Here is a 17750-nt window from a genome sequence, read left to right as displayed (position 1 = left end):
ATCCAAGCTTGCCCTGCAAAATTGGCCAATGACAGGCAGACTTGGGGGCAGGCCTGATGGAGCACGTAGACTTCGCTCCACTCCCAGGATACTTAAGGAGGCCTGCCCTAGTCCTACCACCTGGGTTTGCGTTAATAGGTATGCACAATCTCTCCATTGTTCAACTGCCTCTGTGAATGAATGTGGTCAAGAATTGGTTCTGTGAAGAAGTGATTTTTGGAAATTCCATTGAATGTGACTTTTAGACAATTGTATACAAATAATCTCTTATGGTTGCCTACTAAAGACAACCACATCTCCATGTGGTAAGGTTTGCTACTTCATATTTATTTTGTCACCTGTATTAAAGAAAGAGGGTAATAATTTTTTCCCCTGGAGCAAATTCCAATGTGTGTTGGGAGCCTTATCACATCACCACAGTTTTTGATCTGTTTTAGTATTTGTGGCAGGTGACATGAAGTAAGAATACTTTCTCCCTAAACTATAGTGTCTCTTGACTAGAGTGGTCTCCCAAGGAACAGCTTCCCTTCCCTACTTTTTCCTGTATGACTTCTAAATCTGAAATTTAAGATTTTAAATCCAAATCTGAGAGGGTTTTCAGTTGGGGGAACTTTTATAAAATAACAACAAAACATGCATGGATAATCTAAATTAAGAGAAAGAGCTGGCTTCAAAGGCTTAATAGCACAGTATCAGAGGACTCCAAAGGTTTAAAAGCAAGGGAAGCTTGTTTAAAAAGCTTGAACTTGCTCCTGAAAATGAAAGTAACTCTACCATTGAGCTGAAGCAGAGTCTCTAGGTAGGAATGGAACCACTATAAAACAATGCCTCCTATACCTAAGCTAGCATGTCCATTACTTTAAATGGGTCTACTCTGAGTAGGGCCAGCACTGTAAAATAGAAACAGTACAAAGAGCTGTATGGATAATAGTTACTCTTCTGAGGGAATAAGCCATTATATATTTTAAAATTCCCATACTTACTGGAAGACCTTTCTGTTCTTATTTTAAGAAGCCTAGTTTACCTGGAGTTCCAAAATTACTATTTTAAAAAATAAACTAAACATTATGTAGCAGAAAAATACATTTATTCTACTAGTCAGAAGAAATACTGTGCAACCAAAAACATTTCAACACAAGGGGGAGCCATTGACTAACAAGACCATTTCTGAAAGGACACGCTCCTCCCTCTGACTAGATAAAAAATCTGCCTCTTCCTACATTGGAAAACCTTCGATCCTCAATGTAAAAGGGCCGGCATTGACTCCTTTCTATCCAGGTCAGTCAACATTTGCTCAGTTATAGCCAGGTAATTTATAACAGATCAGATCAGTACTTGCATTTGCTATGCCTTTTCTGCAAAGAGGTTTCCAGGTGACAATGAAGCTGCTGCAGCTGATTGTGTTCCACAAAGCCTGGATGATGGGGAGCGGCCAGCTCCATTATTCTGTGCCCGAGGAATCCCAGCATGGCACCTTTGTGGGCCGCATCACTCAGGATCTGGGGCTGGAGGTGGGAGAGCTCATGCCTCGGATGTTCCGGATGGTTTCCAAAGACCACAAGGATTATTTAGAGGTAAATGTGCAAAATGGGATCTTGTTTGTTAGTTCCCGGATAGACAGGGAGGAGCTTTGCAGCAAGAATCCTGTGTGCACCATTCACTTGGAGGTGATCCTGGATAAGCCCCTGAGGGTTTTTCATGTGGAAGTGGAGATCAGGGATATAAATGACAATGCTCCTGTTTTCTCAGAGGGCGAGGAGATTTTGAGTGTCGCAGAGTTAACATTGCCAGGTGCTCATTTCCCTCTAGAGGGAGCCTCAGATGCAGATGTTGGTGCGAATGCTCAACTGAAGTACAAGCTTAATTCCACAGAATATTTTGTTGTTGAAGAGAAAATCAACGACAGGCACAGTAAATCATTAGTGCTTGTGTTAAAGAAACCTGTGGACAGAGAGAAAATCCCTGTGCATCGTTTAGTGCTAACAGCTACTGATGGGGGTCAACCAGAACTCACAAGCACAGTTCATCTTGAGATCACTGTGATTGATGCAAATGACAATGCACCTGTATTTAATCAATCTGTTTATAAGGTGAAACTGTTAGAAAATGTGGCAGATGGAACGTTGGTTATTCATCTCAATGCAACAGACTTAGATGAAGGAAGTAACAAGGAAATCACCTACTATTTCAGTAAGCATGTTTCTCCCAATGTAAAAAAGACATTCAGTATAGATTCAGTTACAGGTGAGATTAGGGTAAAAGGAAAAGTGGATTACGAAGATATCAATCTGTATGATATTGAAATTGAGGCGAAAGACAAAGGAACCCCTCCTCTCTCAGGGCACTGCAATGTCATCATAGAAATAATGGACGTAAATGACAACATCCCGGAAGTATCAGTGACATCGCTATCAGTACCTGTGTCAGAGGACTCCCCACTGGAGTCGGTGGTGGCCCTAATCAGTGCCTCAGACAAGGACGCTGGCACCAATGGACAAGTAAACTGCTCTCTGTGGCCTCCTGGGCTCCCCTTCAAGCTGGTATCCACTTTCAAGAATTACTACTCACTGGTGCTAAATGAACCTCTGGATCGAGAACAGGTTGCAGAATACAAACTAGTAGTAACAGCAAGAGACCAAGGGGATCCATCCTTGTCAGCCAGCAGCACCCTGGTTGTGCCCATTGGTGATGTGAACGACAATGCGCCCGCTTTTGCTCAGACTTCCTACACGGTCTTTGTGAAGGAGAACAACCCACCTGGTGCCCACATCTTTACGGTGTCTGCCTCAGATCCAGATATAGCTGAGAATGCTCTGGTCACCTACTGGATAGATGAGAACCTCTGGCCACTGTCAAGCTACATCTCGGTGCACTCAGAGAGCGGGAATGTCTATGCTTTGCAGCCCTTGGATTATGAAGAACTGAAGCTGCTGGAGTTCAAAGTGAGTGCAAAGGACGCCGGGTTGCCCTCCTTGCACAGCAATGTGATGGTGCAGGTCTTTGTGGTGGATGAAAATGATAACGCCCCAACAGTATCTGGGCCAGAGAACACTCCCATCTTGCTGGTGATCCCTTTGGTTGCTGGACAGATGGTCGGCAAGATCCGTGCCCTGGATGCTGACTCAGGCTACAATGCATGGCTTCACTATGAGCTGCATGAGTCAACTAGTGGTCCTTGGCGGGTGGGCCTATATAGTGGGGAGATCAGCACCACCCGTGTTTTGAATGAGATGGAGGGTGATGCTGGCAGCCAGAATCTGCTGATACTGGTGAAGGATCATGGCAAGCCAATGCTGTCAACCACAGCCACCCTGAGTGTGTCACTGGTGGTCAGCGCTCAGGCCATCCACACAGATGGCTACCATTCTAGAGCAGGAGGGAGCTCAAAGCCGCTTGAAGAGAACAAAAATGTCTACCTGATCATTGCCATCTGCTCAGTTTCCACATTGTTTCTGCTGGCAATCATTGTGTATATGGCTCTGCGATGTCAGTGTCAACCTAAGGAGCCCGTGATGTATGGCCCTGGCACAGCCACATTGGTTTGTGCCAGCGAAGTGGGCAGCTGGTCCTATTCAAATCGCCACAGCCATATCCTGGCAGCTGCAACTGGGGAGCCTGGTGCCAAGAATGACCTCATGGTTTTTACCCCCAACATCCCTGCATTTATGGAGAATGGAGAGCTTGGGACTGGGAAGGAAATGGCTCCAACCTCATCTGGACAGGTAAGTCTCAGGAGATGGCTTTCCTTCTTTAATTTTTCTATATTGTTTTACTAAGTCAGCATCTACATACAAAACAAATATCCAGCTGGAGACTTACTGTAAAGAATGAGTTCACACATAATTAAAAGTATTAATTATGGTATTCCAGAAGGATAACATGGCCAGTTGTTAAAAAATTTCTGAAGGTTCAGGAGAATCATGAGTTGCACTTCTATTGTCCCTCTGCTGGTAAAGGTGGTCCGCCAGAATGACCAAGACAGTTTAATTGAAATTGCCTGCTTGCATCAGACCTTAGGTTCATATAGGTCAATATTATGTTTCTAGCAGCAGCTAAGCAACTAAATCTGGGAAGCTTACAGGCAGGACACAAAGGAGACCTACTGACCTATTATTTGTCCCTAGGACAGAGATATACTGCTCTTTAACATAGAGTCTTCATTTAGATATCAAGCTTAATAGTTTTGATAGATCTATCTCTTTTGAACTTGTCTAATCCTTTTTCTAAAAGCTACCTAAGTGAATGGCATATTTAAATATTTGCTTTGTTGCAAAAAGAGAGTTCTTGTCAAGTGATTTTACTGGGTAATGGGAGAATGGGGGGAAGGGGAACCTCTCAACTTTATTTATAGCATAATAATTATGCCAGCATTTAATTATCCTTTTTAATCAACTAAAAATCCTCAAATATGTAGCCTGGCTTGGGGTGTGGGAAGAAGATTGTTAAGAGTGCAATTCTAATCCTCAATCCATGCCACTGGAGCAGTTAGCATGAGGTGCTGCATCCAAGAGAACAGGAAGTTGTTGGCCGATAAACCCTGAAGCAGGGTATTTCAAGGTTGAGATAAAGTATCTGAAGCTTCAGATCTGATGGATCGAAAGCCTTGCAGAGCCCTTGAGGGGCCCAGTCTTCAGGCCCTCCAGCAGCACCAGCCTGGATTTTGTGCAGCAGAAACTGAAAGAGGACCACCCCCTACCTTCTCTCCTGGCCAGTGCCAGCTGGCAGGACTTCAGGTGTGGCAGTGGGTCTTCAGTTGCACTGCCCCCTGCTATGGTTTCAATTGCTCTGTGAGGCAAGGGATCCAATGTTGAGTGCAATGGGCAGGCTGGTTCATGTGATGGGATGGTCTCTCTAATATTCTGGTGCCAAACTATCTAGGGCTTCAAAGAAAACAAGTAACACTTCTAATGGTGCCCAGAAACTAGCTGGGAACCAATACAGATAATATAAAACTGGAGAAATGTGCTCTGAGAAGGAAATTTCAAATAGGGCTCTGGCTGCTGTGTTTTGCCTTGTACACATACACACACTTTGGTAGAAATATGGTGTGAATCTAATATTTTTTTCAGAATTTTAATATTTGCAGTATTGCCTTTTTGGTGAAATAATAATTACGCTGCATAAACAATTATTTGTGCTGCACAATCCATGATGAGATCTGAATTATATTTCTCAGACAAGAAGTGAATTGCCTGTGTGATTGTGAAATGCACCATGAATTCATGTTGTTTTTCATTTACTTTGTGAGTGCTTGGTAGTTTGAGGGTTTGGGGAAGCCAGGATGCAACTGTTCTTAAGCAGCCTTTAGAGAGTTAATGAGGAGGCCTGGAACGGTGCTACAATTGGACTGGCATTTTTGGTGGTGATGGTTAGCTGTTAGCTGTTCTTGGTTCACCTGCCTTTAGGAAGGTAAGCTCATAGTTTAAGAATTACAACCATTTTTTTTGAAAGATATCAGAATAAAAGAGGGTGAATCTTTCAGCTCTGAGTTGGCGATGGAAACTGGATGCAGGGAAGGTTGTTGAATGAAATTCTGTGGAGTCTTGTCACTCTGAAGTCTCTCAGTTTGTAAATATTGATATTCCACTTTCAGGAAAAGGGCATATCATAAGATTTATGGTGCTGTGAAAGCCCATAGCAGAAGGAGATAAATATAAATAACTACAGCACAAGACAGCTGGAGATGTACCTTAGCAGAGAGTATTTTAGCTGTGTGGTGCCTTTTCATCCATTGTTCCTTGATAATTGCGTTGTTGAAAGTCTGTTTATTTTAAATTAACACAAGTAGTTCACAAAATGGAAAATTTTTATGTCAGCATTCTAATAATGATTAATTATATAGGCAATTAAAAATAATAAGTGGGTAATGTTCTGTGTGGTACAATTAAAGGTGGATGCTGGGTCTCAAATGGTTGATGATGATTGGTTTAAGCAAATTGTCTGTAGCTGGTAAATGGTTCAATTCTGCATTATTATTGTCTGAAATTAAGAATCAGATTTTCTGCCAGGCCATGCTTGTCATGCCTCCAGTGCAACATAGATTTTCTCTCTCTGTCTGTCTCTCTCTTCATAAATATCATTGAAATAATCATGGCAAGTGTTCTCTTAAGTCAGCCATAAAGCATTATTTATTACATCAAAGGAAAATGGATAAAAATCCTGCCATTAATAAAATATTGTTTATCAATATATTTGATAACAAAGCAGGCTTTTTTCCTAATTAAAAAAGCTTTCAGAGAAAATGAAAGCTATGGGTTGCATCTAATGCTCCACACACTTAATTCTGTTGGTGGTACAAGACCTACATTTCCTCTCCTCCCTCCTATGAACCCTTGAAATCTGGAGGGTCCTCCAACTCTCCAGAGCTGATTTTGAGGGTGTGTGGTGGTGGGGTGCTGGAGGGGACAGGAGTGAAAGAGAAGCTCTGTTCACCCAGAAGTCTGTTCCACCCCTGCATTGAATACAATCATATGCAATTGGATTATATTACCAAACAATTTTATAGTGAGAGCTTGGATATTTCTAGATACGAAAAGGCTTTTGACTGATTTGGATGTGATATTTAAAAGATTGCATTGGAGAGCATCTGTAGCAATGAATATCTTTGTAAATATGAGTGGTGTTTTGGAGCTCTGTTGATAGGGCAAGGGATACAGATTATTTTTTAAACACCACTACCTTCTCCATTCACCTGAATTTACAGCCCCACTGTGTTTCCAAATGCAGCTACCAACTCTGAATCTTTGCATTTCAATTTCTTTTTTTAAGTGTACCAGAAATATATTATCCACCTAAAGTGCAATTTGAAACATATACTCTAATAATCCAATCAATCCCATGGCTAACTTTAAGCTGTACCAGTGATCGGGAAGCGCTATATACAAAAATTAAATAGGAAAGATGAAAGAAAACAATCTTATCTTACTCCTCATTCAGGAAATACAGTTTTCATTGCTGTCTGTCAGCGATTACGGTATTTTTTCACTGCATAGTGAATCAACTCAATTGATGTTCACATAGTGAGGCAAAAGCCTAATGCTTTTATTACTTTGTACATTACAACATTTTCCACACTGTCAAATGCCATTTCAGCACTGAAAAAATTCAACAAAATAGATGTTTTGGATATTTGTGATAAATGAATTATATTAACCATAGCTGGGCTATAGATGGCAGTTTCAGGACAGCCAAGAACTAGGACCAAGGAGCACTCAGGATTTGTGGGTAATTAGGAGGCAGGGTCAGAAAAACCAAGAGCCAAGACTAATTCAGGATTGGAAGCCAAGACTGAAGAACAAATTGGAAGGCATGATCATACAGCAATCAGAAGGCAAACTAGACTGAAGAACAAGCCAAATCTGAATCTTTGCAAAGAGGAACACAAGAAATGCAATGTGTCCTAGCCACAGGGTTCTGTCTTGGGCCTGGTCTTATTCAACATCTTTATCAACGACTTGGATGATGGACTCAAGGGCATCCTGATCAAATTTGCAGATGACACCAAACTGGGAGGGGCGGCTAACACCCCAGAGGACAGGATCACACTTCAAAACGACCTTGACAGATTAGAGAACTGGGCGAAAACAAACAAGATGAATTTTAACAGGGAGAAATGTAAAGTATTGCACTTGGGCAAATACCCAGATGGGTGACACCTGGCTTGAGAGCAGTACATGTGAAAAGGATCTAGGAGTCTTGGTTGACCACAAACTTGACATGAGCCAACAGTGTGACGCGGCAGCTAAAAAAGCCAATGCAATTCTGGGCTGCATCAATAGGAGTCTAGCATCTAGATCAAGGGAAGTAATAGTGCCACTGTATTCTGCTCTGGTCAGACCTCACCTGGAGTACTGTGTCCAGTTCTGGGCACCACAGTTCAAGAAGGACACTGACAAACTGGAATGTGTTCAGAGGAGGGCAACCAAAATGGTCAAAGGCCTGGAAACGATGCCTTATGAGGAACGGCTAAGGGAGCTGGGCATGTTTAGCCTGGAGAAGAGGAGGTTAAGGGGTGATATGATAGCCATGTTCAAATATACAAAAGGATGTCACATAGAGGAGGGAGAAAGGTTGTTTTCTGCTGCTCCAGAGAAGCGGACACGGAGCAGTGGATCCAAACTACAAGAAAGAAGATTCCACCTAAACATTAGGAAGAACCTCCTGACAGTAAGAGCTGTTCGACAGTGGAATTTGCTGCCAAGGAGTGTGGTGGAGTCTCCTTCTTTGGAGGTCTTTAAGCAGAGGCTTGACAACCATATGTCAGGAGTGCTCTGATGGTGTTTCCTGCTTGGCAGGGGGTTGGACTCGATGACCCTTGTGGTCTCTTCCAACTCTATGATTCTATGATTCTATATTTTGGAAAGTGATTTGTCTGTTTGTCCATTTGTTGGATGCCTCTCAAGATATCATTGTCAAACTTGGCATGAGGACTCCCAAGGTGAGACAATGGACTTCATTGATGTTTGAACACCATGCATCACTTTGAATCAAGATGGCTGACCAAAATGTCACTTTGGTGCCACTTCACACTTTTTTGGCATGGGTTCAACTTTCTTTTGAGTTGTCACTAAACTCGACATGAGGGTTCCCAAGGTGGAGGCAGTAGTCTCGGACTATGTTTGGATGTTGGGCAGCATTTTGAATCAAGATTGTGGACCAAATTAACCCTATTTAAACACTAGCTTCCTCCCAAAAAAATATTTATTTGGGGCCAGGGGAGTTGTTGCCCAGATCAGGTCAGAGTCCTGTGCGCACACACACACACACATCCCCCAAACTCACAAAGTACACTATCTATTTTAAAAAATCACTTTTCTTTAAATACCTAGTCAGCACCGGGCACTCCACAGTCGTATCCTATAGTTCAAGCAGACCTTGTTGCAGAAGAAAGACTCAGCTGCAAAAGGGAGTCCTTTATACGTCTCCTTGCCTAGGAAGAGCCATTGGCCAGCCAGGTCAGATGACTGCAGTTATCTTGGTCACCACATGGCACTGTGGAATTCCGTCTTTCACCAATACAGTGAAATTCACCATTACAGTGGTACCTCGGGTTAAGTACTTAATTCGTTCCGGAGGTCCGTACTTAACCTGAAAGTGTTCTCTTAACCTGAAGCACCACGTTAGCTAATGGGGTCTCCTGTTGCTGCCACGCCACTGGAGCACGATTTCTATTCTCATCCTGAAGCAAAGTTCTTAACCTGAAGTACTATTTCTGGGTTAGCGGAGTCTATAACCTGAAGTGTATGTAACCCGAGGTACCACTGTATAAAGTTTACAGCCTGTTTTCCTGAAATGCTTTTTTGATGGCTTTTTTGATGTGTAAAGATCCAGCCCTAAGCAGTTTCATCTCATTATTGTCTGGAGGAAACGAGCCTGCAGGCTTCTCAGTTCAGTACTATCAACAGTTTGTTCTCTACAGTGCTCTCAGTCCTGGCTTGCTTCTTCTGATTTCATCTCTTTCTTCTGACTTTAATGCCAACTGTATTCCTATTTGCCAGCTTTACTTACATGCATGATGTCACCTCGCCCTGGCCACCATCTTGGACAGTGCGGTAGAGTTTTGTTTCTGTTGCCCAATAATATTTAGGCTTCTTTTTTCTTCCTGAAGTTTGTATATTTCTTTCCCATTTTAAGTTTGTTTCCTGGGCTGAGTTTTTTCCCATCCCACAAGAATAACCTCTAAACTGAGAGCAACAATTTTACATCCAACAATAAAACACAAAATGGCTCAATAGTTTCAATCCTTCACAACATCCATGATCTCAAACAGTCTAAAGTCTATTGAAAAATTGTTCCAGGTCTATTAATACTTTCCCAAAATTTGAATTTCAGTAAAATACTTCTCTTTCAGCAATAAATAACATGGAAAGAGAGTCAGACAAGCACACATACCACTATTTGTACATAAAAGCAAAAAATAGCCACCACTCCTTCCAAACTTGAGAATAAGGAAGGGAAAAAGAGGATGAGGCAATTATGAAGGAAAGGCTGTGTGTTCTTTCCTTATTTATTTTACTTTATTTCATAACATTTATATACTGCTTAATTATATAATTATATACTGCTGTGTGTTCTTTCCTTATTTATTTTCCTTTATTTCATAACATTTATATACTGCTTAATTCTTAAGAAAACCCCCAAAGCAGTTTACAAATAGAAGAAAAACACACACAATAAAACTGTGAGTAGAAAACCGTAGAACAACTATTTGAATCATTCAAGACATAAGATAAACAATAAACTAAAAATCGATTAAAGCATATATTCACATTCTACACATCCAGATAGGCTTGTCTAAACAAAAATGTATCCCCCCCCCCCGCAGAAGAAGTAGATACAAAAATATTAACTTTCAAGACCCAGCATCAGAGGTTGGCATAGGTTTTAAAAAATTATTATTGAAGCTATGCATTGGATTTTTAACATTATATAAACTTATCCAGTAGAAAATAAAATGGAGGAGGCAATAGCAAACAGACATTGCTGGCACAGTTGGGCATCTGCCAAGGCCATAGACTGGGAAGCACTGTGGAGGCTGTTGTCTGGTGATGGGTTTTCTACCTGCCTCAGAAGAAGTATCCCCCAAAGTGCTGCTTCTCTCTCAGACATCTAACTTCCAATTTTAACCATGATATTGCTCCAGAGGAACACAGGGAGGAAGCCCAATTCAAGAGGACCTGTCTTGGTCAGGCCAAAGGAACACAACAAAGCCACAATGCTCCCTCTACTGCTGTCATGTCCTGACAGGAGGGGTGATCAGTAACCATATCCACCTGATATACTGTTTAAGAACAGTAGCTTTGAAAATGAGGGAGTGGGCTGCATCAATAGGAGTCTAGCATCTAGATCAAGGGAAGTAATAGTGCCACTGTATTCTGCTCTGGTCAGACCTCACCTGGAGTACTGTGTCCAGTTCTGGGCACCACAGTTCAAGGACACTGACAAACTGGAACGTGTCCAGAGGAGGGCAACCAAAATGGTCAAAGGCCTGGAAACGATGCCTTATGAGGAACGGCTAAGGGAGCTGGGCATGTTTAGCCTGGAGAAGAGGAGGTTAAGGGGTGATATGATAGCCATGTTCAAATATATAAAAGGATGTCACATAGAGGAGGGAGAAAGGTTGTTTTCTGCTGCTCCAGAGAAGCGGACACGGAGCAATGGATCCAAACTACAAGAAAGAAGATTCCACCTAAACATTAGGAAGAACTTCCTGACAGTAAGAGCTGTTTGACAGTGGAATTTGCTGCCAAGGAGTGTGGTGGAGTCTCCTTCTTTGGAGGTCTTTAAGCAGAGGCTTGACAACCATATGTCAGGAGTGCTCTGATGGTGTTTCCTGCTTGGCAGGGGGTTGGACTCGATGGCCCTCGATGGTCTCTTCCAACTCTACGATTCTATGATTCTATGATTCTATAATGTAGTTCCGCTGGTCTCTGGCCTTGGAGGTTGACCCAGCAAGACTCTTGCCCCCCCCCCACTTGGACCACCTCTACTATTAACAGGATTCTATGGCATGAAGAACGCGGGTGGCGCTGTGGGTTAAAGCCTCAGTGCCTAGGGCTTGCCGATTGAAAGGTCGGCGGTTCGAATCCCCGCGGCGGGGTGCGCTCCCGCTGTTCGGTCCCAGCACCTGCCAACCTAGCAGTTCGAAAGCACCCCTGGGTGCAAGTAGATAAATAGGGACCGCTTACTAGCGGGAAGGTAAACGGCGTTTCCGTGTGCGGCTCTGGCTCGCCAGAGCAGCAATGTCACGCTGGCCACGTGACCCGGAAGTGTCTTCGGACAGCGCTGGCCCTTGGCCTCTTTGAGTGAGATGGGCACACAACCCTAGAGTCTGTCAAGACTGGCCCATACGGGCAGGGGTACCTTTACCTTTTACCTATGGCATGAAGAGCGGTCTAAAAGTGCAAAAAATAATAGTAAGTTTTTACAATTATGTATGGCAATCTAGAACTTTCAGGATTGCATTCTGTCAGTGCAAGGATTTCACTTTGCACAGCAAAGCATTCTCCTCTCCTCTCTTGTGCAGCCCATAAATCTGTTCTGGGTCATCCCCCCCACATCTGGAGCAGATTTGGGGAGGGTATTGAGGCACATGGTGGGGAAGGAGAGGCAGGGAGACTCCTACTGCATGAACGGAAGACATTCTGCTCACACAATTATTCAGTTGAATGCCACCCTTATTTTCATAATATTAGCAATGGCAGCATGTGACATGAGCAGATTAAAGGGAAAATATCAATTAATGGCTCTCACATATTACATGGCAACAAATCCAGATTTGCCTCCTAAAATACAATCAACAGGAGCCCACAGCTAATCCTGCCTCCATTGGTGGTGTGGACACAGGAAAGTGACTGCTTTCAGACTCTGGAACTCCCTAGAGAAGCTAGACTGGCTCTGTCCCTCTTTGTTGTCTTTCTGCTAGCAGGTGAAGACTTTCTTGTTCCAACCAGCTTTGGAAACTGACTGCTTTTAATGAAATGGCTGGTGTAATGCTGTGTGTGTGTGTGTGTGTGTGTGTGTGTAGAGTTTTAATTCTATTAATGTTTACTTGTTTTTTAATTATTGTTTTTCCTGTGTTTTAGCAATTCTTGTTTTTACCTGTAAGCTGCTTCTGTAAGCTGCTTTGAGTTCCTGTCAGAGAAAAAGGTGGAATGATGATGATGATGATGATGATGTGTCTGATGTGTGTTGATGAACACATGCAGATCAAATTTACATGTGGACTTTTAGGTGGACTTAACCCTTGTATTGCATGCATTATACACTGGTACCTCGGGTTACAGACGCTTCAGGTTACAGACGCTTCAGGTTACAGACTCCACTAACCCAGAAATAGTACTTCAGGATGAGAACAGAAATTGTGCGGCGGCCGCACAGCGGCAGCAGGAGGCCCCATTAGCTAAAGTGGTACCTCAGGTTAAGAACAGTTTCAGGTTAAGAATGGATCTCCAGAACCAATTAGGTTCTTAACCTGAGGTACCACTTTTAAAATGATTAACTTTAGAAGAAGCTAAGGTGACTTTATGCAGGGTATTCAGAGAAGCAAAGGAAAATAAATGCAATTGTAAGAGAAAGTTAAGCACTTCATGCAAAAGTAAAAGGTTTATTAATCAAATGGGGGCAACATCTGATTAAAATACAGAATGTAATAATTTGCTTCTCCATTTCAAAATTCAGTCACAAGGGGTCACTGTTGCCTAAGGAAATGTTTTAAGAACAGAGAATTCATAGCTCCTCCCTTAGAGAGCCTGAAAATCCTGCCTGTGAGATTCACAAGAGGGATATCACACACCAGATGCAAGACTACTGGAATCTATTCAAATGATTACACCAACCCTGATGAGCTCTTTGGACCCTGCTCTTCACTTCTTCAAGAAAGGTGATTTTTAAAGGAGAGATGCCACTGGTGGGATTTGTGTCTATATTTGCAATGGTTCCTTGGCAGAATCCTTCCGTGGTAAAGCAGCTGCTGCAGCTGGTTCTTCTCCACACCGCCTGGGAGATGGGGAGCGGCCAGCTCCATTATTCTGTGCCGGAGGAATCCCAGCATGGCACCTTTGTGGGTCGCATCACTCAGGATCTTGGGCTGGATGTAAGTGAGCTGGTGCCTCGGATGTTCCAGATGGTGTCTAGAGGACATGAAGACTATTTTGAGGTAAATGTGCAAAATGGAATCTTGTTTGTGAATTCCAGGATAGACAGGGAGGAGCTTTGCAGCAAGAACCCTGTGTGCTCCATTCACCTGGAGATGATTGTGGATAAACCTCTGAGGGTCTTCCATGTGGAAGTGGAGATCAAGGACATAAATGACAATGCTCCTCTTTTTTCAGTAAATGAACAGAATTTGACTATTGCAGAATCAGGTTTACCAGGTTTCCGTTTCCTGTTAGCTGGTGCCTCTGATGCAGATACAGATGCCAATGCTTTGCTGACCTACAAGCTCAGCCCTAATGACTATTTCATTCTTGAATCGGGAGGTGATGAGGACCAGAGTAAATCTCCAGTACTTATACTAAAAACTCCACTTGACAGAGAGAAGACTCCTGTGCATCACTTGGTACTCACAGCCACTGATGGGGGCAAACCAAAGCTCACAGGCACAGTCCAGCTGGTGATCAATGTCCTCGATGCAAATGACAACCCTCCTGTATTTAACCAATCCACTTATAAGGTAAAACTATGGGAAAATGCCGCTAATGGAACAACGGTTATTAAACTGAATGCTACAGATTTAGATGAAGGAATTAATGGGGAAATCACTTATTTTTTTAGTAATAATGTACCACCCCGTTTCACAAAGATATTTAGCATAAATGCCAACACAGGTGAGGTCAGAGTGATTGGGAAAGTAGATTTTGAAGACATTAATCTATATGACCTTCAAATTGTTGCAGAAGATAAAGGCAGTTTGCCTTTGTCTGGACACTGTAAGGTTCTCATTGAGGTGTTAGACATGAACGACAACATTCCAGAAGTTTCTGTGACTTCTCTTGCTGTGCCAGTGCCAGAGGACTCTCCTCCAGGGACAGTGGTGGCCCTCGTCAGCGTCTCGGACAGGGACTCTGAAGCCAATGGGCAAGTGAGTTGCTCCCTGTGGCCCCCTGGGCTGCCTTTCAAATTAGCATCGACATTCAAGAACTACTACTCCTTAACTCTAGCAGAGCCTTTGGATCGGGAGCGGGTGGCTGAGTACAGCTTGGTAGTGACAGCTCAAGATCAAGGCGTTCCACCATTGTCTGCTAGCAGCAGCCTCTTAGTTCCTATCCGTGATGTAAATGACAATGCTCCAGCTTTCACACAGCCCTCCTACACGGTCTTTGTGAAGGAGAATAATCCACCGGGTGCCCACATCTTCACTGTGTCTGCCTCAGACCCGGATGTGGCTGAGAATGCTCTAGTCAGCTACTGGATCGATGAGACACTCTGGCCCCTGACAAGCTACATCTCAGTGCACTCGGAGAGTGGGAAGGTCTATGCTTTGCAACCCTTGGACTATGAGGACATAAAGCTTCTGGAGTTCCAAGTGAGGGCCAAGGATGCCGGGTTGCCCTCCTTGTGTGGCAACACTACAGTTCAGGTGTTTGTGGTGGATGAAAATGACAATGCGCCTACAGTGGCTGGGTCATCAGAAGAGACTCCAATTGTTCTAGTGGCTCCTGTGTTGGCTGGACACATGGTGGGCAAGATCCGTGCCCTGGATGCTGACTCAGGGTACAATGCATGGTTGCGATATGAGATGCATGAGTTGACCGCTGGACCTTGGCGTGTGGGGCTATACAGTGGGGAGATCAGTACCACACGTGCCCTGGATGAGGTGGAGAGCAGAAGCAGCCAGACTCTCCTTGTGTTGGTGAAAGATCATGGCACACCGTCACTCACTGCCACAGCCACACTGAGTTTGTCACTGGTGGCAAGTGCCCAGGCTGTTAAGACTGACACCCTTTCCAGGACAGGTGAAAGCTCAAAGCCTTTGGTGGACAATGTCAATGTCTACCTGATCATTGCCATCTGCTCCGTGTCCAGCTTGTTCCTCCTAGCAGTAATCTTTTACGTGGCCTTGCGATGCCGTTGCCAGGCGAAGGAGGCCATGGTGTATGGCCCTGGTACAGCCACACTGGTATGTGCCAGTGAAGTGGGCAGCTGGTCATATTCAAATCGCCACAGCCACATCCTGGCAGGTGTGAGCGGGGAGGCTGGAGCCAAGAGCGACCTCATGGTCTTCAGCCCCAACATTCCTGTTTTTGCAGATAATGGGGAGGTTAGGAATGGGAAGGAACTGCTCCCAAATGCATCTGGAGAGGTGAGTCATGTGCAACTATTAGAATCCTTGAAAAAACACAATATATTTTTATTCTTCTAATACCATGTTTTTTGCGAACTGAATGACAATTTCTGTATGCCAGTTTGGGTTCAGTCTTGATGCAATAAGCATGTTCAATATAGATTTAAAATGGCATTCTATACATGCAGAGATTGCTTCTACATAAACTAGAATAATTCCATGTTGGATTTTTGGGGGTGGGGGTGGGGTGGACAAACCAGGGCTCTTTTCTTTGCCCTGGTGCAATAAATTCTCCACAATAAGGAGCGCCCATATTCTGTGTAACCATATGTTCATCAAAAGAATGCTATTAGACTCCTTCAGGGTGTGGGTTTGTCCAGTTTGCTGCCATGGGAAGAAATGGAAATAAACCCTTTTATCTTGTGAAAATATTATGGCCATGTACTATATTTAGCAGCAAAAATATTTGATGACTACTTTCTCTTCTTTTTAAAAATACTCTACATATGTGCTGCCAGAAGGTTTGAATCCTTGGGTAGGTCCACCAGACATGTCAAGAATGTAGTCTTCCCAAGCTTTAATGTATTCTGTGGGAGAACCACCTGATGCAATTTTGCTCGGAATGCTCTCTGGAGCCAGAGCAGATATTGGCATGCTGTGATCTCACCTAGTCTCATGTGACATGAAAATATGTTTCAAACTGATTTTTCAGTTAATATTGGGGCGGTGCTTTTATCTGTCTCATAGCCAGACATGTTAACATGGTGTGTGGGTGTTTGTGTGTAGAAATAAGGATACATTTGGTGGTAGAGGAGAAAATAGTCCAATGTGCTTAAACTTATTTAATATTAATAAATTTAAATCAATTAAGAAGTGTGTTAAGTGACCAAATACCTTGCCAATCAACCCAGAGACACTATGGGTGAGAATAACAGAAGGCAGAAGAAGCAAGATTACCTGATAATGAGCAGGCAGCCAGATTTACCCACGTGATTTTCTTTCTTTCTTTCTTTCTTTCTTTCTTTCTTTCTTTCTTTCTTTCTTTCTTTCTTTCTTTCTTTCTTTCTTGATATTTACAGTAAAAGTCTTTCCAGGTCTTCTCAGATTCCACTGTTTTCAGTGGCATCTACCTTCTAGAAGGAGCACAGAGAATTAGAGTCACTCTTTTTTAATATGCATAGAAAGAGAGGTGGAAATCCCTGCCTTGATTCAGCAAGGGGCTTTCCAGCAAGGCATGGAAGCCCTGAGGTGTTTATTCCAGCCTTTGTAAATGATGGGTGGAGTGACAGTGGCTCTTCCCAGAGACCCTGGGATGGAGTAGGACAACAATGAGGTCAGGGAACCTCCTAGCTCATTGCCAACCCACCCCCTGCACATGCCATTACTGCTGTATTCCTAACTTTACAAGGCATCCACAGAGAACTGGTTGCTCTAGGCATAATCTCCCAACTCTTAAAAGCTTTAACTGTCCTGGCTGACAGTTCACACCCACCCACCCTTTTCCTTCAGCGAGTGCAGTTTAGCATTCTCCCAAAGCCCAGTCATGGAGTAGCTTGCTTTTGTGGAATTCATTCATGGATAATCTACTGATCAGAACAAATATTTGTACATTTAAAAACAACAACAACCAAATACCCCAAACTAGATGTCATTCTCTAGATAGCCCATAAAGAGAAATCAAGTAAATGAAACTTTCAGTGCATAGAAGATAAAATAAAACAGATTTATTTAACTGTATAAAATAACCTATATTGTCCTTCTACCGCCCATGCACCCGTCAGAGTAGCTTACAGAAATTTAAAATCACAATACAACAAAAATATATTACAATGCATCAATAAAAAGCAACACATTGAAAGAAGCATTAAAACCATTTACATTGCACGTTGCGTGCAACCCAAAAGGCCCACTTGGCTCGTTCAGAGTGCAGTGTTCTGGGCTAGGTGGCAGTGGGTTTTCCAAGATC

General features: G+C 43.1%; 1 protein-coding gene across 5 annotated transcripts in view; it reads left to right on the top strand.

Moving 5' to 3' along the window:
* LOC310681116 (protocadherin alpha-C2-like) overlaps positions 1–17750 on the top strand; it is a 186463-nt gene that overhangs the window by 53878 nt on the left and 114835 nt on the right. The window contains exon 1 of one of the 5 annotated variants that reach the window (XM_083448607.1): positions 1288–3722. The exons of 3 other annotated variants lie outside the window; for them this stretch is intronic. In XM_083448607.1, the coding sequence (XP_083304733.1) occupies positions 1347–3722 (2376 nt within the window). In that variant the 5' untranslated portion in view covers positions 1288–1346. Of the gene's footprint in view, positions 1–1287; positions 3723–13250; positions 15803–17750 lie in introns of those variants that run through there. One more of the 5 variants, XM_083448612.1, reaches the window with a different exon arrangement.

Source organism: Podarcis tiliguerta (genome assembly GCF_965153285.1).
Source record: "Podarcis tiliguerta genome assembly, chromosome: 7".
Taxonomy (NCBI): Eukaryota; Metazoa; Chordata; class Lepidosauria; order Squamata; family Lacertidae; genus Podarcis; species Podarcis tiliguerta.
This window is presented reverse-complemented; position numbering and strand designations above follow the sequence as displayed.